The sequence below is a fragment of the Protopterus annectens genome, chromosome 1.part0 (assembly GCF_019279795.1).
Source record: "Protopterus annectens isolate FY-2018-M chromosome 1.part0, PAN1.0, whole genome shotgun sequence".
Classification (NCBI taxonomy): Eukaryota; Metazoa; Chordata; order Ceratodontiformes; family Protopteridae; genus Protopterus; species Protopterus annectens.
This window is the reverse complement of record NC_056725.1, coordinates 624,234,113-624,257,553: the sequence shown is the minus strand read 5'-3', so window position 1 is coordinate 624,257,553 and position 23,441 is coordinate 624,234,113. Positions and strand designations below refer to the sequence as shown.

At 40.6% G+C, this 23,441-nt stretch overlaps 1 protein-coding gene across 1 annotated transcript in view; it reads right to left on the bottom strand.

The window, feature by feature from the left end:
• BICRAL (BICRA like chromatin remodeling complex associated protein) overlaps window positions 1-23,441 on the bottom strand; it is a 1,536,848-nt gene that overhangs the window by 429,243 nt on the left and 1,084,164 nt on the right. Inside the window, exon 9 of the mRNA XM_044061908.1 lies at window positions 9,362-9,423. Coding sequence (XP_043917843.1) covers window positions 9,362-9,423 — 62 coding nt within the window. The remainder of the gene's footprint in view (window positions 1-9,361; window positions 9,424-23,441) is intronic.

The window sequence follows — 23,441 nt, the reverse complement described above, 5'->3', positions numbered from 1 at the left end:
TACTGCCTTGCTCAGAGTCAAACAGTTAGGCAATGGAGGCTAAGGGAATAAAACACTGGACCATAAGAAACAGCTCATTAACAGCTCCTTAATCACTGAACCAACAGCCAGACAAGATTATATCACCCCAGATGGGAAATGAACCACAATCCCTAGCTTAGGAGGCTAATGCCTTATCCATTATGCCAATGGGGCCTGACAAGATTCTAGCACCCCAGATATGGCTCAAACCCACAGAGGATGAGGAAACAGAAATCATGTACAAAACCTTCTTATCTTTTAATTTTATACTTACTAGTAAACAACAAAAAGTTGCATACTGCCTCTGTGTGATCATTTTCCCCCTCCTCCAAGTTCACACCGACTGATGTTGATCTTTGCAAACGTGAATGCTACATTCATTTAGCTGCACAAAATACAGCATCAGAGGCAATTCAATTCCAGCACCTGGAGGCTGTATTATTTCTAGGGTGCAAAATGTGCCCTTGTGGTTGTATTATTTATAATGTGAAAAATGCACAATTTTGACAATAATATATACTAACACTGCCTCATCGCATGGTGTCATACCAACAACTAACAACATGATATGGGACTGCAGAATGTACATCCCTTCTGATTACTGATGTACATTCAGACTGCAGACTGGATCCCAGATTATAGAGTCTCTGTATAACTAAGAACAGCATCCTACAGCCAAATACAAGTGAACTTTATTACAGCCACAATAACAAAAAAAAAATATGATGACTTGGAAGGTGTACTTCAGAATGAGTGCTGTTATTTACTACCAAGGAGAAGATGGCTGCAGCTCCTTCTGTCTCTCTCTTTGTCTCCTCTCCCAACTTTCCAGACGTGCAAAATTGCTGAATTTATGATAAGGATTCCTAACTAGTAGCTCCCATGACCTAGAAAGGCTTCTGCAACAAATTTAATGGGGTTCACTGCATGTCATTTGTGTAGCAGCAACCAAGTACGGCAGTTATCTGTTAACTTTGTTATCATTTTGAAAAGACCTCAGAAGTTTCATGTTATTACTTGATTCATACTTCTCTTTGGATTTAGGCACACTTTTTGACACAGAATTTTTATTTCCAGTGAACTTCCCTGCATTCCTCTTATATTACATATACTGTGCAATCTTCTACAATGCAAGACAGTGGGTAGGAGTTGCACCTTTTCCACCTTTAATTAGTACCAAAGGATCTTTCACTTCAATGAGATAATTTCCTGAGTGTTTCTACATTTAATGGCTGAGGTATAACCAAACACTAATTTAGGCATGGCTTTGTAATGGATCATGGCAACATTTAAGAGCTATCACTCTGTACAAGTAGTGTAGGGGTAAAACAAAGTCTTCTAACTTTCTGACTCCAAAGGTAAGTGTGCTACCTCTGTGACCTAAAATCTGAATGGAATCTTGCTTAGTCAACTTAGGGTGGAGGGGCTGCTTAGCCAGATAAGTCTGGTACCACAAATGCACAAAGGCAAGAGTGTTTGTTTTCATTTAATTAGCTAACTTCCACCACAGAGCTCCAGTAAATTGTTATCTCTAGATAGGTAACAAGTTGATAGCTACGGGGAATTGACAGAATTTCTGGAGGAAACTTAGGGAAAGGAGCCATTAGAACAACATTTGTAATGAAACAAAGATGTGGCTGCTACAAAATGAGCCCAGAATAGGAACGATGATTTGAGCATTCACCAAAATTAATGTTTATATGTGAATGACTATATGCAACATTATGAAAACTGATTATGAGTTTCTGCATATGCATTCAACACTTTCATGTAGCAAATATGCAATTAACTAGTTCACTTCAAAATCAATCTTTTGTTAGCTAGCCAATACCTAACAAGCACTGAAACTATTTATTTTATTATTCATACAAAATAACAGTGTCATTTCGTGTCACTAGTGCAGGCTTTCATTTTCAGCTGTCTGTTAGTGTTCTGTTTCCTTCTCTGCATAACTGCATGTTATTTTCAGTACCAGGATACTAAAGAATGAATAATGTAGTCCATTGTCCTATCCTGTACTACAGAAAATGTATATAATTCACTGGTTCATCTGCATGAGTGAAGTCTACTGTATTATCCATTTGCCTAGAACATGCTTCACTAAAAGCAAAGTATAGTTTACCTGGTAGGGATCCATGTATAAATACAGAGTGAATAGGACGTGGTGAAATCAGTCTAGCAAATGTTTTATTAAAAGCAAAAAAGAAGTTATGTACTCACCATAACGTTCCATGTGAGTTGTTCTTCTCGGCTTCATTCTTACTGATGGGTTCGGCCAAATGCAAAAGCTCGAGCTCTTCAACCAGCTCATGGCCTACTCCCTATTCCATGATGCACTGGTGCTTCCCCCAGATCTTGTTTGCTGCCAATAAAGGTATAAGCCAACTCTTAATATAGCAATGGCATGGAAAAACACCAGATACAGGTCAAATACAGTCACACCATGCCTCAATTCTCGGTCCTCAAGATGTTTGGTGGGCGTTGGGAGGGTGGGACGTAAGAATGAAGGTGAGATGAACAACTCACATGGAATGCTGGTGAGTACATAACTACTTTATGTGAAGTTGTTCTATCTCGCCTTCATTCTTACTGATGGGTTAGCGTCCCAAGCACCATCTTTCTCAGGTGGCTCACGGGAGTATATTCTTCAGGATAGTGGAACCAAAGGAAGCCCTGTCCACTTTTTAATGAGCGATAAAGGTATGAGGCCTTGACCAAGTAGCTGCTGCACAAATTGTATCTATTGGTAATTTGGAAGAAAAGGCTGAGGAAGTCGATACAGCTCTAGCAGAGTGGGCATTCATCTTGTCTTCTAATGGTGAATTAACTGAACTGTAAATAAAGGAAATACAGTCTGATAACCATTTTGATAATGTGGTTTTTGCAAAAGAAGCACCCTTCTTAGAGTCTGAAAAGGAAACAAGAGTTGATCCGTTTTTCTGAAATCCTTGGTCCTGTCCAAATAGAAGCGTAGCTGTCTGTGAATGTCAAGCTTGTGCTGCATATACTCACAATTATGGCAATACTTGGGGAAGAATACAGGCAATTCTATAGACTGACTGAGATTTGTTTCTGAGCATATCTTCGGTAAAAATGAGGGATTTGTCGGGAGAGACACTTTATCATTATGAAAAATCATGTGAGGGGGTTTTATGGACAAGGCCTGTAACTCTAAAACCCTCTGAGCAGAAGTAATAGCTACTAGAAAGACGGTTTTCCATGTAACATATTTTAGGTCACATGAAGAGGCTGGTTCAAAAGGTGGTAGAATTATTCGTGACAGAAGTAAATTTAAATTCCACAGAGAAAAGTGAGATTTGATGGGTAGTCTTAAATGCATAGTGCCTTTGAGAGTCTATAAGACATGACATTAGACCCTTCCTCACCAAGATGGAAGTTGGAGATTGCAGCTAATTGAACTCGAACAGTTGTGGGAGCTGCTCCCTCATTGAATAGTTTTGTAAAAAAATTCCAAAATAGAAGCTACTGGAGCTAAATAAGGATCAATGTTATTTTGTGATGCCCATATCAAAAATCTTTTCCATTTGTTGAGGTATAGCTTTCTGGTGGATGATTTGTGACAGGATGTCAATATATACTGCGCTGCAGCTGAAAGATTCTGAAGCTTGGCTATGTTTGGAATTGGAGCAGCCAAACTGTCAATTTGAGGGACCGAAGAGATGGATGAAGAGCCCCCTATGAGTGAGTCAGGAGGTCTGGAACTTGTTCCAGGATCCAAGGTTCTTCCAATAGATGAGGCTGAAGAAAGGGGAACCAAATCTGGCAAGGCCAATAGGGGGCTATCAGAATTATGGCCCTTCCCAGAGCACTGGCTTTCTGTAAAACTTTGGGTATCAGAGGTAATGGTGGGAAAGCATAAAGGAGACCTGGGGGGCAACCGTGTACAAGTGCATCCCTTTGGGCTTTCCCCAGTGGGGGGATTAGGGCAAAGTAACTGCTGCATTTCGTGTTCGTGGGTGTGGCAAAAAGATCGCAGCAAGGCTGACCCCATATGCGGAATATGTTTTCTGCCACTTCTTTCTTTAGGGACTACTCGTGAGGGAACAGAATTGCTCTGCTCAGCTTGTCTGCTATCACGCTGGACTTCCCCGGGATGTGCGTTGCCATCAGAAAGTGCTGGGTGGAGATCGCCCATTGCCATACTCTCAAGGCTTCTCGACATAGGGGGTAAGATTTGGTTCCTCCTTGTTTGTTTATGTACCAGACTACTGACATGTTGTCCCCAGAGGAAGAGAGTCTTGAAAGGACTGCAATGCTAGAAGTACCGCTCTCATCTCTAAGACACTGATGTGCAAGTGAGCCTTGTGTTCTTTCCATGTGCCTTGGGTTGTTCTTCCCTGACAATGCCCCCCCACCCTATCAGGGAAGCGTCCGTGGTCACTACGGCAACTGGGTTGGGTAGAACAAAGGGACATCTTATTGTTACATAATGCGATGTCAGCCACCACTGAAGGGCCTTCTTGCCTGAATTCGTGATCATAATCTGATGCAACATTGGAAGTTCCTGAAAGGACCATTGTGTGAAAAGGAGCCACTGTAGTGCCCACATATGCATTCGACCCAGTGGAATTGGAATGATTGCTGCCACCATTGTACCCAGAAATTTGAGAACCATGGAAGCTGGGACTTTTTCTTTTGAGAGGAGGATGAGAACCTTTTGCTGAAGAGCACAAATCCTTTCTGATGGAAGTTTTAAGGTCATTGTGGTGGTGTCCAGATCTGCTCCTATAAAAATGGTATGTTGTGATTTATTTATTTATTTATTTTACATTTGTTAACCGGGGGTGTCTGACTGAGCCGAAAAGGCCCTTTTTCAGCAGAGGCCCGGGGAGAAAAGCTCCACAAAGAAAAATTACAGACACATTTAGTTATTTAGACATAATCAGTATACACACAAATTACAAGAGACATGTTTTTACAGTGGTATGCGGCACAAACAGTTACAGTGGAGAGAACAATCAAAAAAGATATTAATTTTAAAAATAAAGGTAAGTAATAGATTTGTGGTGTACAGCTGAACTTTGGAATGTAGGTAGAATACATACATAGTACACAGGTACAGTACATACATTGTAGATTAGCCAGTGTTTGTGAGTAAGATTGAAAAACTATTATCAATTGCTCTAGATTTAGTATGCATATGTTATCCGCTTTCACTAGCCTGGGGAGCAATCATGGCACTGCCAACTTTGCTTGAGATGGCAATAAGATTACGTTAGATTAGATTGCGTGATGGCAATAAGGCAGATTTTTCTAAGTTTATGGTAATCCCCAGCTGACGGCATAGATTCATAGTAGTGTCTCTTGCTTGAATGAGCTGATGGCTGGCGGTGGCGGTTAGGAACCAGTCATCTAAGTATGGAAACACCTGGAATCCCAAACATCTCAGGTGAGCCATGACTACTGCCATGCATTTGGTAAACACTCTGGGGGCTGTTGTGAGACCAAAGAGCAGTGCTCGAAATTGATAGTGACTGGCTCCCAGCTGAAAGCGCAGATGATCTCTGGATGGTCTGTCCATTTTTATGTGGTAGTATGCATCCTGGAGCTCTACTGAGCACATCCAGTTGTCTTTTCCTAGAAAAGGAAGTATCGACTAACCATCCGGAACTTTGTCTTCTTCACAGATTTGTTTAATCTGTTGAGATCCAAAATGGGCCTCCAGTCCCCTGTTTTCTTTGGAACTAAAAAGAACCTTGAGGAAGTCCCGGATCCTAGCTGGTCTGTGGGGACTGGCTGGATGACTCTTTTTTGTAGCAACCTTTGAATTTCTATGGTTGCTTGTTCCCTGTGACTGGGTGGAATGTCCGAGATTTTTCTTATTGAGGGGGGTAGGGTGGAAAAGGGAATAGAGTAACCTCTGGATATGATACTTTGTACCCAGCTATCTTTTGTTATTTTTAGCCAGGCGTGTGGGTACAAAGATAAGCATTCCCCGACTGCCTCCAAAGATGGACAGGCGGGGCTCCTCTCAGGAGCGCTGATATGGTTTCCCAAAGAACTGATCTCTGTCATACTGGTTCTGCGGACCCACTCTGCTGTGTGGACGGCATCTACCATTATTACCCCCCTCCTCTGCATCTGGGGGGGGTTCACCACGAGTGTCATGAAAGGCTCCTTGAGTTTTACGGAACTGCATCTTTCCTCCCTTCTGACCTTTGGGGTAAGGTCTGGTAGGTGTGGAAAAACAGACTCCGATGGCAGACAGAGTCTTTCCATCTTGTTCACTCCTGGTAAGCGTTTCTTTCACTTTGGGTCCAAAAAGTGATGAGCCATTGAAAGGGGTGTTGATAAAGGATGGCTTAAAGGGCTCAGCAAAGGGGCATAAGCGTATCCAGGAATGTCTCCTAAAGGTAATTCCTGTACCCGCTGCTCTGCTCACTCCCATCAGCTGCGTACGAAAGCAGATGCATGGATGAGTTTGTTAGGGAATGGAGGGTGGAGAGCTGTGAGGATATTTTCTCTGAGATCCCCACGGCTACTGAACCCTGTAGAGTATCTCCTAGCTCTTTTAGGAGATCTCTGCAATCTAGTGAAATGCGTCAAGATAATTCAGCGACCTAAGAGCAAAAGTTGCTGAAGTAAACATGCGCTTTCCATAACTGTCCATAACCCTCGAATCTTTATTTGGTGGATGGACTGAAGTCGAAGTTTCGGACAATTCCTTCTTGGTGGCTGCCACCACCACCATGGCATCAACAGGGACTCCTTTGGTGAGAAAAGCCCTGTCCTGTGGTGAGGTAATAAACTTATTAGGCCTCCTAGGGACAGGTTCCACTCTAACAAGAACAAAAAAAGAAAAAAAAAAAAAAAGAACAAAAAAAGAAGTTCCACTGTGTCTGGAGACTCCCACTCCTTTCAAAAAATCAGGTCCATGAGTTCGTTGAAAGGCGGAGACACCCATGAGGCGGAGAGCTGAGACCCAAAAGTCTTCAGGTAGACTGACTCATCATCAGTAGGTTTGATGGACTGCCAATCACCCTTCTGCTTGAGAATCTTTAAGATATCCGTGAAGGAGATATCTTCTGAGGGTGTCTGTGGGGAACCTTCTGAATCATCCAAGTCAGTTTCTGAAGTGACGGATTCCTGAGGGGAGTCAAGATGCTTCCTCCTGCTTAGCCTCTTCCTAGAAACCTCCTCAGTGGGAGCTTTTGGTGATGTCTCGGAAGAGCAGGGCTCACCTAATGGGGCATCCTGAGGCTCTGGGTCTCTACACTTTTGTGGAATTTGTGAAGCAAAGGTAGATACAGGTGCTTTAAGCGAGGAGGTTGCTGGTCTTGATGATGTAGATGCTCAAGGGGATAAAACTCTCCTCATGGCATCAAAGACCCCCCCTGCTCCGATGCAAAGGAACCACTGGATCCGAAGAAGCAGGAGATTCCCTCGGCATCACAACGGTGGGCTCCGAGCCAGAGGGAGGCACCAAACTCACCCACGCTAAAGTCCTGAGAAGCAAAGGTGGAACCAAAATATCGATTCGACTATCCTCCCCGGACCCAACTGGTTAGTGTCAACTCCTAGACTCCTCAGTCATCACCGAGGAAGTCTGTGTAGTTGGAACCGATAATCCTGGAGCAGGTGTCGGTTCCGACAGTTTTACAATCATCAGCTCCGAGCACTCCAGCTTCAAAGCCTCGAGTCGGATAGGAAGAGGAACAGTAGTAGGAGGGAGGGTTTGGTCAGTTCCAAAGCCCCAGGGGTCGGCCCCAACAACAGCGTGGCCAGCCCCGGTGTCTGCAGAAGCCTCTGCACCACACAATCCATATCCATGTCTGAAAGTCTTGAGGACCAGGAAGACATGTGACAAAAAAGGCTACTGACTGTAATATTGGAGACTTCAAGGTGGGAGATACCAGCTCCAATACTGGGGACCGGCTTCTACCAACAACAACTATCGGCTCCAAAGCTAGTGGTGCCAAAGTTGATGGTTTTTCAACCCTGGATTTACTGGTCGATGAACTTTTCTTCGGCTCTGTTGACCCAGAATATGTCTTGGAATGTCTGGATTACTTGTCATGTGTATCACCCTTATCTAGTAATTCCTAGAAAGAGGGCTTTACGAAACCCCTTGTTATAAGTTTGCTCTTTCTTTCATGCATCACCCTGGAACTAAAGGAGTGGCATAGTGAGCAATCCTCTTGAAGGTGAACCTCACCCAAACAGTAAACGCACTCAGAGTGTCCATCTGTGATATGTTTTGCCCACATAAAACCAGAATTAGACTTCTCTTTTTCCTGCTGAGACATAATGACAATCCACAAAAAACAACCACTAACACACTTATATAAAGATTATTCTATCTAATTTTAACAGGCTAGATAAACAGTCTAACAGTTGCACACTAAGAGAAAAATGCCCTAATAAAAACAGACTTAAGAAAGTAAGGAAATTAGCCTTTTAAAACACCAGGCTATTCAGTAAAAGACACACTAGTAAGTAAATATCTATCTATATATATATATATATATATATATATATATATATATATATATATATATATATATTTGTCTAAGGATTCACTCTAACTTGGGGAAGGGAGATAACAGGGCCTAACAAAAAAACGACCATGACGGAGACTAGGAACTTATTATAACAAAAAATGCACAAGCACTTTGACTAACACTCCTAAACTAAGCTAAATACTTAAGTACTCTAATCCCAACTACTAATAACAACAATCTAAGAAATGGAAAGAAAAACAGAAATACTCAAAATTTCACTGGCCAGAGCTGGTGAAATGCCTGATCTGTTGTAGCGGCAAACAAGATCTGGGGGAAGCACCAGTGCATCATGGGAATATGGACTAGGCCACGAGCTGGTTGAAGACCTTGAGCTTTTGCATTTGGCCTTGTTGGAGCAGAGGATTGGCTCCGAACCCATCAGTAAGAATGAAGGCGAGATAGAACAACTTCACATCAAAACTTTTCTCTTTTGAACTGTAACAAACTGCTTACTACAAATGCAGTGCTCAGATTTTAGTTAAAAAAAATGATTTTCTCTTACTTGCAAACTGTAACAGTTTGCTACAATGTAGCAATCAGTTGCTACAGTTTAGAACACACATGAAGATGGTATTGCACTAGAGTGATCAGGATGATGTTTGGCCATTCGCACCCACTTACACTTTGCGCCCGGGACAGTTGCCTCACTCGCCCCGCCCTCGCAATGCTACTGCTATAATGGATTTATATTGCTCTGCACTGTACTTCAGTCTGAAGTACCATCAAATATGGAGCAAGATTCACTTTAATGATCTGGCAATTGCTACATTTCAAAATTACTACAAAAAATTGTAACTTAAAATGGGTTAGATACTTACAAGTTTCCTTTGGTTAACTGACTAGAAGCAGATCTTTTCTGTCCACTTGATGGACAATCAGCCTAAAGTAAATAAATATACATTTATTATACAATTTTGCAATACCATGTGAAAAAAGTCACAAAGAACTGCAAAGTTTCCTGAAGAAAATTGCAACCCAAAACCTATAATCTGTTCATGCAAGCCCATTAATTATGTTGGCATCATTAAGGCTAGCAACATTCTTTGGGTAGCTGACAGACAAAGTAGCCACATAATTCAATCTGGCTATAACAATTACAAAATTAAAACTAAATGATGCAATCAGCCAGTTTATAGAATAAGGATATTATAAAGGCCAAAACTGCTGGAAGGAATATAAATCTTACCTGTTGGTACACAAAAGTATCCAGCAATGAGTTTTAGCAGCATCACAGTTTTACATCCTATTTCATCTTGTCTGTCTGCCTTGACTGTTGGAAAATGAGATGCATGCTGAATCTGATCTGGCCTTCTGCTAGGGCTCCTTGCCTCAAACTCCTCAGAAAAAATCTCCCATAATTCTCCAGTGCCCCCTCAGATCTCATTTGCTGTGATTAATGATTGAACATAGTTACATGCTTCAACTAAGTGCTTCTACAATTTATTTCTACAAGTTTATTCATAACCCATTTCTCTTTGAATTTTCTTTTTATTTTTCTTGTTCTCTTTTAATAGTTTATTTAATCCTCTCTTTTTTAAGTTTTTCCTCAGCTCTTCACAGTGTTATGCAGAAGGCCTAACTTTTTCCTCTTCACTTGCTGTTTACATATTTACAGATTAATGTTAAGTTTACTACTTTTAGAAAAGCAGAACTTCAAATTGACTTTTTCCTCTGGTGTACTGGCTTTTTTTATTGATTGGTTTGTCATTGTAGTTGTTTTTTTCTCTTTCTGTTGATAAAAGCTTCAAGAAAGGCGTCCAGTTTGACCATAAAATCCTTCATCAGGACACTCATGATCTCTGTGTGGTATTCATAGACATAGGTCATCTCTCAGTGGATTGTACAATTTGCAAGGCCTTTGGGCCTCACTCCCTAGTGGATCTCATGAATAAGCTAATATGAAAAGGGCTCCTATCTCCTGATCCCCAAGTTCCAACTCTGACAATTTGGAAAAAATGAAAAGACAGAGAAAAGCAGAAAAAAGGAAAAGGAATCCATGAAAACAAAACCCAAAGAAGTGGGCTAATCTTTGGTTCTGAAAATCCCTTGGCAGAACCTGGCACTTCCACCTTCATCATAGGTCTCAGTGCATGCAGATTATCTGACAGCTCTAACTGCTTCAGAAACAAATTATCCTAGAAAGTCTCTCAGTAGATACTCCTCTGAGAGGGAGTTGTCTCATTTTATGACTTCTCACCATCCATCTGCTTCTTCTCCTTGGCCTGCCAAGTCCTTCAGGAGTACAATGAACAGGACCAAATAATGACACTTTTTAAATAGGCACAGATTTAGATGACAGTCATTCCATCCCCCTGTTTACATGACAGACTGGGTTGTTCCACAGTAAACATCACTTGCTCCATCCCTGCTCCACATTCGGGCACTAGTGGTTTTGTAGCAGAGAAATCAATGGAGCTGATGTGTTTGCTGCTGAATTGTATCTCTACCATGACAGCAACATTTTCACATCTCATTTACTCGATGCTATGACCTTCAGCATCAAAAGAATCTCAAAGTCAATTGCTCAAGATTGAGTCTTCAACATCATCCTCAGCCCCAACTTTTTTGGTGCTATTTTCGTTGTCACAGTCTGCAGCCTTCGATACTACAGTTCTGATCTCCATCCCAAGTCCTACTAAGTTGCTGGTGTCAGAACTTCTTTCCTCAGTGCTGTTTACATCCACTTCAGAGGGGACAGACCTGGCACCAGGTCAGGGATCTCCAGTGCTGACAAACTTGGAGTCAACTTTTGAAGCTATGGAAAGAATGACAACCTCTACATTGAGAGTACATACAGTATACACATCAATATCAGTTCCAGCTAGAGACACCATGCAATTGGTCCTTTAGCCTGCTCATCAACTGTACTTGGGCAAAGCAGAACACAAATTCTCAAAGAAACTGCACAGTTTCAATCTGAGTCCTCTTGGGATTTGATCCAGCCTACTCTGGATATTCCCAGGAAAAGGACATGCAAAAAAGGCACATATACTCTCCTCCAGATTCATTATCATTTGACAATGACGTGGATGATTGAAAGGGTTCCCTCCAATTCCCTCCAGAAGATGCCACCATTAGGAAAACCCTGGAATTAATGTGCCAGATGGGATTTTGGCCCACTGATCCCCTTTCATGTCAAGGAGGTGTTATTTGAGGCTGATCATTCTGTACTCCCTACCCTCTTGGCTGGTCATTCCTGATGACCCCACCAAGGATAGGCAGCACTGGTCCAAGGAGTCTCTGGTGGACGATATGAATGCAGCAGCCACCAAAACAGAGCTATCAGATGATGCAGCTGGTATCCATCAACCTAACAAGTCTACAGCAATGGAATGGGAAAGCATGTCTACAGCTTTAGCAGAACAGGCCTTAGACTCTTTGCAAAAGCCACCCATAGCTGAGTTAAAAAAAGAGACCGAGGCTAACGTGAGTACTGTGTATAATTTTACCAATCTCTTCCTGTAGCTCTTACATAATGCTACCAATGGAGCTGAGTGGCAGGAACAGGCATTACACCCTCAGACATCACGCCTGGCTCTGCCTTTGCGACTTTGCAGACAATTTTAAAATTTTAAAGGTTCTTTCACCAACACCCCCCCCCCCCCCCATGATTGGTTTGCCCTCTTGAGCCTTAAGTGAAAGACAGGCTACTGGGATGTAAACAAGGAAGTAAGACTTTGTCTGCCATATGTCAGATTTGAGACTCCTCAAAGATCCTATAACAGGAATCAGAAGGGGTCCAAATCCCTATAATTTCAGAAATCCCAACACAGCCCTTTGACTACTCCTCTGACAGGGGTGTCTATGGCAGGGATGGCCCATTCAAAGAATGCTGACCATGAGGTAGAGGAGGTCTGCAAAATCAAGGATTTTAGGGTCCCTTTGTAGGCAAGCAGCCCCAACATCCATAAAGACTTAATCAACTACTCTTCTTTAGAGGGCAGTCAGGGGCACTTATCTCTCCAATCAGCTGTGTGAGCAGTCACCAAATAAGACAACTGGGTGACAAATATTGTATCCAGAGGCTATATGATACCCCGTGTATCCATACCCCTCCGCATCAGTCCCTGAAATTCCACCACATCAACAAAAGGTGAAAAAAAGAGAGACTGTCACTTTCTTCGAAAAAGGAGCCATGCAAGGGGTCCCACAAGAATAGAGAGGGTCCAGAATCTAGTTAAGATTTTTTTTCTTCCAAAAAAAACCCCACAAAGACCTCAGGCCAATTCTGGACCTCTACATCAAAATGACTCTATTCAGAACGGTCACAGTGCAAGCGATTTTAACCTGCCTGAGAGCAAATGGCTGGATGTGTCTGACAAACCTCAAAGATGCCCACTTCCATATCAAAACCATCAAATAAACCAAGGAGTTTCTTCACTTTTGGCTGGGAGCCAATCATTTTCAGTTCAGAGGCCTCCCCTTTATTCTCACAGTAGCCCCCTGGATATTCACTAAGTGCATGGCAGTAGTCATAGCCCATCTGCAACTAAGAGGGATCAGAGTGCTCCCATACCTGGATGACTGGTTCCACACTACTACAACCACAGTGTCTCTAATAACAGCCAGAGATTTACTTTTTACAGCTCTGCCTATCCTTAGGTATTTCTGTCAATTACAGGAAACTGCATCTTCAAGTTACTTAGTTCATTTTCTTCATATGATGCCATTTATACACAACAAACTGCATTATGAGTCTTACTTCCAAGTGGGTTCAGTCTCTCAAAATCTCAACTCAGTGTCTGTTATACTAACACATCTCGACAGCTTCTTTGATCCTCAGAGCTCTGGACTGATGATTTCAATCATCATGGTCATTCATGTATGTTTCTTCCCAGAATTTTACAATACATGCTCTGAGTTCAGTGTTCCCAACTTTCAGAACTCCTCTCAGCTCTCATCTGCTTAACCTAACTTTGTAGATGTCATACGAGTTACTGGTTGATCTCTTCAACAGTAATGATAAAAATATCCTTTGTTCTCCCACCACCTTCAGCAACTATCAACACGGACAACTCCTCTCTGGGGTGAGTAGCATTGCAAGAAGAGAATGGTCCAAAGGACATGGTTAGAAGTAGAGGCCAATCTTCACATCAAAATCTGGTGATGAGCTTTATCCACATGTAGTGGGAATTTTAGAACCTTTTTCTTTTGGGAGTGATATCCATACAAATGGACATTATATCAGTCGCATGGTACATAAAGAGAAAGAAGGAAAAGACTCTTAACCCCTTTATAGGGGGGACATGAGTGCATGGTGATGAGCAACAGCCTCACACCACTTTCTGACTGGAATGTGCATCCTGACAAAAGCCAACTGTCATACAGACAGGCTCAGCAGGTCCATCTTACTGCCTCATGAGTGGTCTTCTCAACACCACTGTAGTACAGCAAATTTTCAGCTCTTGGGGCTAGCCTTGCTGTGACCCTTTTGCATTCCTATCCAACATCAAATGCAGCAGCTACTTCATCTTGATTACTCCCAGTCCCAACTTTAGTCTATCAGTGGACCCAGGCATCTCTCTTCTTCTTCCCCCTATTCCACTAATCACCAGATTCTCATAGAAAGCATCAGCAGGCAAAGCCAGTGATCCTCATTGCACTGTTCAGGCCCAGGCCTCACTTAATGAAGCATTGATGGCTTTAGATCATCAATACAATCTTCACTCTCACCTGTATGGACAACCTCACCCAAATCTACAGAATCTCACGTGGACCACATGCTTACTCCAGTTCAATTAAAGCTCAAACATGCTGCCTTATTTCAGAGTGTGGCCCACATTTTGTAGGCATCTTAAAAAAATCCACTCATAAGGTCTACAAACGTAGATTGAAAAGTTTCTGCTTGTGGACAAAAAAGCAGGGTATAGATCCATTTCCTGACTCAAGTCCTGCAATTCTATAGTTCATATCAAATTTATTTGAGGCTGGCTCTAGTTATTCTAAGATCAAAGTACAACTGGCATCCATTTCTAATTTCCAGAATGGTTTTCACCACTATTCTTTTGTAGCTCACAAATTATCAAGGTCTTTTTGAAAGAAGTCTTCCTTTTGCATCATCCAATAAAAAACTCAACTACTCCTTGGAAACTGAACTTTGTGTTACAATCCTTAACTACAGCCAGCTTCTTCTGCAGACCTAAAATTTCTGTCTTGGAAGATGCTGGTTTTGGTAGCCATCACGTCTGCTGAAAGAATTTCAGAATTACAATATCTGTCTTCTACTCCTACATACTATTTTTTTTAAAAACGCAGAGTATCTTAAATAGCAAACATGTTATTTGCTCCTAGTTAGACACCAAGAGGCTATTCTTTTGTCTGTATTTTTCCCGAATCATTCAAACAATGGTGAGTATCTTCTACATGTGTTGAATGCCCATAGACAATTTAGATTTTACTCTCACAGAATTAAATCAATAAGAAAACACCCTCAGTTGTTCATAGCATAAGCTCCCAAATTACATAACCTTTATATACTTCCAGAGAATAAAAAATAAACACTGCCAGCTAAACCTAGAGCTCACTTCACAAGATCCATTTCAGTTTCTCTAGTCTTTTTAGGAACTCTTCTATAAATAAAATGTGTGCAGCATCAACATTGTCTATATTGGATAACTATGGCAAGCACTACAAACTATATATAATTTCTAGATGTACAGTCTCCTTCAGAGCTATAGTTATTAGAAATATCATGTTAAAATGCCATCCAGGAATTTAGGTAAACTGGGATTCTACCCTAATGGCTGGATGGGACAAAAAAAAGATAAAATAGGATACAGACGTTATGTACTAATAACACTAGATCTTCTTCAACCTAGTCTGTCAAGTATAAAATCCCTCTTTCCAAACTATCACTTTTCCAGAAGGACTTGGTCTAACTTTTAGATCTGTTGCCCCTTCCCTATTCATATCTGCAGATTAATAGGACCGGAGGACAGTGCACAGCAAATGATGTAACAGCACATGGGAATAACTAGAGAATTTTTCCAAAGAACTTGGGCAAGGAGCACTAGCAGAAGGCTGGATTGGACACAACAACTAAGAAGAAAAGGATCCAACATCACGTTACATACATAATTTCCACTTCTTAAAACTCATGGAGGTAATATTTTTACCACTGTAAATACAAATAAATACAGCTAACCACAGGTAGTTCAACAGCGGAGATTTAATTCTTTTTGTTGTTAGCTATTTAGTCAGTGCTTTAATGTAAACAAATAAACTCATGGTAGTGGGCTTCACGCATAAAACATGAAAATCTCTGTCGTGAATCTAATTCCCACAGTCAATACAATTATTAACCTTTTCAGAATCCACTTCTGACATTTAGCAAACTCTGAGACCCAAAGACTACACTAAACATGCAACAAAGGTACAGCAATGACACAGGATAAACACTTTCCAAGCGGGGTATTTATCTGCAAAATCTGGAAGCCAGGTCGACCTACAGACATGATGACACTTTGGAATTCTGCATCAAACTTGACAAAAATAGTTAAAAAAAATAAAGGCAATGTCTTTCGGCTTTTCACGGTTAGGGTTCGGCACAGGGGATCACCGGTCCACAGATTGATTGGCAGTGGTGTTTTTATGGTGTCAATTTGCCAGCCCAGTGCCCAACCTTCACAGAAGGCACACACATACACACACGCACTTACCAGCATGTTTTTAAAACTCACTCAACCACAGGGAGGACATGCAGACTCCGCACAGAAGGCACTCCAGCTGAGAATCAAACCAGAGAACCTCTTGCTGTGAGGTGACAATGCTAACCACTACACCACCATGGCCAATGTTGACAAAAATAGTAACATTAAAAAAATAAGGATGGTGTGGGTGGATGTCCCTCTTATATCACTATGCCCTGATATCTAGGGGACAGCATCTACCATTCCTCAGGAGGGGGGTGGGTGGTTGTGAGCTCTGGTAGTCGAGCTGGTCATCAGGCCTTCAGTGGCTGAAGTCCAAAGTCCCATAGTTGCAACAATGAAACATATGATGACCAAACTCCAGCTGAATGGTCAGTGAAATTAACATCTAGTGCACCAAATAAGCCCTGAAATGCATCCAGTTGTTCCTTGACCTAATATATCATTCCCGAGAGGCTCATGAAGGTTTTGCGGACTGCAACGGCATTCAGCACATGAAACCATGCTCTTCTAGGTTTTAGGGTACACAAGGGTGAGAAAATGAGCTCTGGTATTTCTTTTCTGAACTTGGCTAAAAGGCCCAAAATTAAGAAGAATGGTGTAAAGGAGTAACGGAACCTTCCCTTCTTCACTAACACGGATGCATCCAATAAGACTATGTCTGTTACATGGAGGAGAACCATGGGAGGACTGCCTTGCCCCTGTGGCAAACAGTCAATTTTCTGGCTGACCACAGCCAAAAAAAAAAACCAAACTGCTAAACGTATATCTTGCTGATTTTCACATCTAGGAGGAGAAAGGAGCTGTAAGGCAAGTAATGTCTCATCATATTCACTTCCTCAGGAAGTGAAACCATGCCAGGAAGATTCCATAATCAACTATCAGATCAATGTAATTTCATACCACAGGGAGTATAAATGTTTTTTCCTTCTTGTCTATGTACCACATTGCGGCACGATTACTTGACTTGCCAGCAAGGGCTGTGGACTCGACTTACTTTTAGTCTAGAAATCATGAAAAAGAACCACCTACAATGCAAACAGATTTACCTTAAGGCCCTCCTCTCAAGTTCTCTCACTTTCCCAGCACCAGTAAGGACATGAGATGGACTCCTCCTCAGTAAACTAGCAAGGCATCCATGATTAGAACTTGGGATGAGCTCAGAAGCTCTCTACCAATGAAGGGCATGATGACAAGTTTGCTTTCACCTGCCTCCTCCTTCTAATGTGTGAAGACTTTAGAGAAGAGGGAGGTAAATGCTGGTTAAAGCAAGAATAATTAAGTAGGAATTAGTGTTTTTTTCTTGTTTTTTGGTATTCTGGTACTCTGTGGTGTCCAGGTACATGCACTACTACAGTGGAATTTACTAAGACTGTGCAACAAAGACAGCATACCTCCACATACTCAACAGTTGACTATGCAGTATCCTGGCCCCTGAGATACTTTCTCTCAACACCCAGCCTATGCCAGTTGTCAGTACTACAGCTGACAGACAAACTAGTATAAGATGCTCACTCCCACCTTCTCTGGACTACCCCTCCAAGACTTGAACAACAAAATGATTCCTGGTCATGGGAGTTGCATTCAAGTCTTTATTTCTTTGCACCACAAAACTGGCTCAATACAACAAAAGCCTAACACCAACAGAAGATCCAAGACAGAGAGAGAGAGAATAGTGGCTCCACAGCTACTGATATTCACAGTCCACTGATCATCCTTATAAGGAGGCAAGCAAGGGGAACCACAATGACTGTGACTGCCATCAACCCACAGAGATGCAGAAGACTGCATCCACGCCCTCATAAGGACACTACCACCATGGTTTCTTCCGCCTTATGTAAAGCTCCTTCATAATGCAAACAATCCTTTGTAAATGGATAAAAGCTACTTTTCCAGTTTTATTGTTACCCCCAGGGAATAAAACCACTGCAGAACTCAAGACAGAGTCTTTGTCAAGGAATCCTTTAAAAGGTCACCAACACAAAACTGCTCAAGTGGAAAAACTAGTAAATCTCCCTTTGACACGATTTCTACACAACAGGCAAATGTTTGGTGAAGAAGCCAGCTCCAGTGGCATAAAGGAATAAAGAGCTGACAGTCCAGGTGACTTGAGTTTGATCAGCAGCTTCGGATACTGATGGAGCTTGGAAGAGGATGAAGCATGTGCCCACCCTGGAGGAACAGTGCGGCAAAGCAGAAGAAAAAAATAGCCACTATACTTCAGGGAAGGGGTAGTATCATGGGGGTGGGCCTTTAGTTCACTAAGTCACCTCATAGTGGTAGCCTTTATTAGCAAGTTATAGCAGTGAACACCTGTGGGGGGGGGGGTAAGGCATTGTAGGTCTCAGTGGTGAATCTGGTGCCTCATCCTCCTGCCCAGAGGGTGAGGCTAGGCAGCACGGATGTCCTCACTGCCAGAATGTAGGCAAGGGCATGGGCAACTCTCAAGGCTTCCTGTTTGATGGCCCCTCTGGGTGGTGGGCAGGCATGGGGGCAAACAGCACATGGAAAATAATCTTTAGTGAAGATTCTGGGATACAAGGCAAGCCAAGGGGCTAGTATCTTGCGCTCAAAGTGATGCTGTCTAAGAAAGGAAATAAATAAATAAAAAAAACAACAGATAGCACCTTACTATATAAGCTGATCTAAGGTAGGACATTCCTTAATGTGTCCAGTGGTTGGCTTTATCTTCTATTCCAATTACAATTCAGCAAAAAAATTGGAAGATTCCATGCTCCAGGATGTTGAAATACTCATTATAATGTATGCAGTGATAAAACATTCCAGATAAATAAGTGCACTTGCACCCTAATTCCTTCATACAAATCAAGAAATAACAGTAATTATTAAAAAAAACAGGACGGCATAAAGCTCACATTGTAATGTCTCAGTTTAGCACTTTTATCCTGTGTAATGGATTTCTTCAGAACTGAGTGTTCCGCACCACATTCAAACATTTTGCACAAAATCAGAGTCACATGTTAAAAAACACTGAACATTTACAATAACGAATAAAATACTCTACACAGTGAAGACAATAAATATATAAAAATTCTCATAAAAAATTATTTGCTTGGATGTGACTTTAGAATGCTAGTCCAAATTGCCATTTAAACCTGGAAAATTATCTATGTTTAACTGTACCTACCATATAAGCTATTTAATTTCTAATTTGTTATTAAAATCTCCCGCCATTAAGGTGGGAGAAAACAGGAAAATCTGTTAAAATCAGAACATACCAAAGAATGTCTACATAAAGCATTACACCAGTGTTCTTTGTTTTAACTGCACACACACACACACACACACACACATATATATATATATATATATATATATATATATATATATATACATATATATATATATATATATATATATATATATATATATATAAATATATATACACACACACACACACACACACACACACACACGCACAGTGTGCTCAGCTCAGCTCACAAATCTTACGGACAGTTTTACTTGTGTAATAGCCATGATTTGCAAGTAGCATAACAGATGATCATTTAACAATAGGCAAAGTCATCTAAAAGCTTAGGTAAAGTTACATGCAGGTCATCCTCCTGGGTTAAATTACCATTTAAACATTAAAAGCATTCAAAAGTCACATCCAAGAAAATAATTTTGCAATAAGCTACTTCTCCCTGTCAATAACTAACCTTGGTAACCAACCAATAAGCATGGTGAGACAGTAGAAGTACCTTTTCCTGATACTTAATAAACATTCTCTTTCAGAAATCACATCGACAATGTGGTTGTAAAAAGTTACTACCTAAATGAAATGCTCCTACTTCATTTCAAACCACCTCACTGAGGAAGCCAACAGCTCTGGTAAACAACATATTTATTTCAAGGCTAGAATATGCCCTACCAATTACTACCATACACTCACTCTCCATCTATCTGTCTAGATATATATATATATATATATATATATATATATATATATATATATATATATATATATATATATATATATAAACCAACAATCACCAGAAGAAAATATTAAATACTGAAAACACTTCTGAAAACTAAACTGAAGCGAAAAAAGAAAAAAATATCACCCAAAATAAAAGAGAGAGAGTGCACTTCTAAAATACAAATTTGTGTCGCACTTAAATTCGTTTTCCAACTCAGCTTGAACAACACTGTCTCACCCTGCAAAAGGCAATATGTCTTCTAGTCAAGGCCCATTCTACACTTTTTATATCCACTCTTACTTTTAAAATACTAAACAGTTCTTTTGTTCCATCTCTGAGAAGTAAACTCCAAATGAAATCCTCCTGCTACTCTCTCAGAGTCAGGACAACAAAACCTTATCTCTAATCCTTTCATTTTTCAGTCTTGCTAAAGGTGAAAATGTCTTCAGTAAAATTGTCTCTGCTAACTGGAATAATTTCCCAGCAGAACTCTGGCAACTTCACAGCTTAGGAAAGAAAGAAACAAAACAAAAAGACTCCTACAAATGTGCTTGCTTTGTAGACTACGGATAATCTCTCCATCACCCACCTAAACTCCTCCATCTTGCTCCTACATTCACACATAAGCCATAACTCCTAAAGATTCAGATCACAGAACAGAGGGACTTTCTAACTTATAATTCTCCAACCTGCAATAGTATTAATGTACTAACGGGAATGGAATGGTTCAGAAACAGCTCGGAAATCACTTTCAAGACAGGGAGCCTATAACAAGAAAAATAGAAAGTAGTCCAGACGTTATAGCTAGTGTGTGGGATAAAATGAAAGTGGAGTTTGAAAACAGGGTAGAAGTAAAAGAAAAAAGAGATCTGGTTAAGAAGTAATAAGAATTATTTAGAGAGGCTGCCAAAGACTGAAGTTTCACAAAACAAAAAGAAGCACAATTGCAGAGTGCTTAAGAGAAAATAAGGGAGTACCTGGATAATATGCAACAGTTTAGAAAAACTGTTGTTAAGCAAATGTTTTTTGATGACAACTCCAGAGCACAAAAACTTCTGGCACAACAACTTAGGCACAGAAAGTAGAAAGGGTTGTTGCCAAACCCAGGGAGATTATAACAAAAAAAACAAAAAAAAAACAAGAGATCCTGTAGAGGTATTAGTGATATTTTCGAAATTTTATAAAAATTTGTATAAAGCACAAAAGTGGGAAAATCAAGAAAAAGCACAAGTGAAAATATTTATGGAAGACTTAAATATGCCAAGGTAGAGAGGTTCAACAACTAACAGTTACGATAGGAGGAGATGAGATAAAAATGATGATGTCTAACCAATCTACAGGAAAGTCTCTAGGAACAGATGGTATTCCGGTGAAAAGTTAGGAGGGAAGAAAGTGATAAAAATCTGGACAGTTTTGTTTAACAATATTTTAAAATGAAGGGAGGTACCACCATCCTGGAAATAAGCTGTGGTGGCTGTTTTACCTAAAGACAGTAAAGACCCATCTGATCCAGATCCATATGGGCCCATCTCAATTCTAAACTATGATTACAAAGTGCTTATGACTACAGCAGCTAAAAGAATGACAAAGGTGATGCCAAAATTGATAGATATGGAGCAATGTTGGTTTTGTGCAGGGGAAGCAACCATTTGACAACATTAATACAACCGTGACGATCCACAGGAAAGCAGAATGTACGAAAATTCTGCTGTTTATGATGCATAGAAAGTATTCAACAGAGTAAGCTGGGATTTTATGAGCAGGGTGAGGGACGTATCTGTATTTCCTGACACAGTAATAAGGTTACTTAGAAGGATATATGAGGGATCAGAGGCAAAAATCAAAATGGTACGGTTCCTCTCAAGAGGAACCAAGCAGAGGTGTCCCCTTTGTTATTTGCATTATACTTAGAACGACTGGGACTCATAAATTCAAGGATGTAATTGGTACAGCATTCAAGAAAAGTTGGCATTATTTACAGATGATATTATTTTGTATTTTATAGAAAAGGACATCTCAGCATGTGGAGTATTCTGACAGAGCTCTGTTTTTTCAGGGATATAAAATTAATGCAGATAAAACAAAGGCTATAGCTATAAAATATGTACCCACATATGAATTCATCCAGCAATACCCATATTTACAGGGACGTGATAAAATGAAGCATATAAGATTATGGATTTAAAAAGGATTTGGTTAAGGCAGCTATGTGTAAAAACACTAAACAAAAGATAATACAAAAACCTAGAGGCTTGAAGCTCTTCCCTATGGCTATGGATAGCAAGATATAAGCAATAAAAATGTTTTTACTCCCTTTAGTTTAATACACAGGTCAGGTATATTTTTATCAACCAAAGGAGAAGTTGTGGACAATGATTAATAAGGAGTTGAAAGATTTTACTTGGGAGGGGGAAAGAGGGCAATAGTCAAGTGGGATAAGTTGATCCCCCCAAAAGAACAAGGTGATTTATGATTACCTGATTTGAAGGGATATTTTAGAGCTACATGGTTAAGATTCTTATACATAATTCAAGCAGAAAGCTACAATTCAAAGTGGAACTGGATGAAGATGAAGTGGCAGGGGAGCAAGTAGGGGGATGTAATTCAAGAAATAAGGAAAGAATGGGATTTTGGACACAGATCCTTAAGGAGGACAACAACAGCCATACAGAATATTATACTCATAAAATAGCTGAAAGTATATTAAGAACTATGTCAACATGAAAATGGAGAAAGGAGATTCTACCGATAGGGATGGCTGCAATTAGGGGCACAGAGAGTAGACAAGAAAGGTCTGTAATTTGCTGGAGGAAGTTGGCAAGCTAACCAATGTACTGGGAACAAATAACAAGAGTAAGAAAGGTAATAGAGTGGGAAAAGGCCAAGAAGACATCAGGGGACTGATATCAGAATATAGACAAAGTAAAAGGGATATGGGAATCCTAAATGAAAGACTTGCACTGGTTGAGATTTTAGTTGAATCTGGAACAGACACTGCTGTTAAAAAGGGATAATTAGGTGGGCATACAAAATATTGCACAATAACTATAGGAATCAATCGGAAGAGTTCAGAAAATATTGGGAAGAAAGATTAGATATGCAATTCACAAAGAAACACTGGGAGGACACATGCATGGCTCCCAAATATGCAACAAAGTCTAAAGGATTTAGGAAGTCTGCCTGGAAATGCTTGCACAGACACTTTTATACCCTAAGCAGACTCCAAATAATTTTTCCTCAGGTTTATGGCAAATGTTGGAGGTGTGATGGGGAAGAAAGGGGTAATTGGGAACATATGTTTTGGAGGT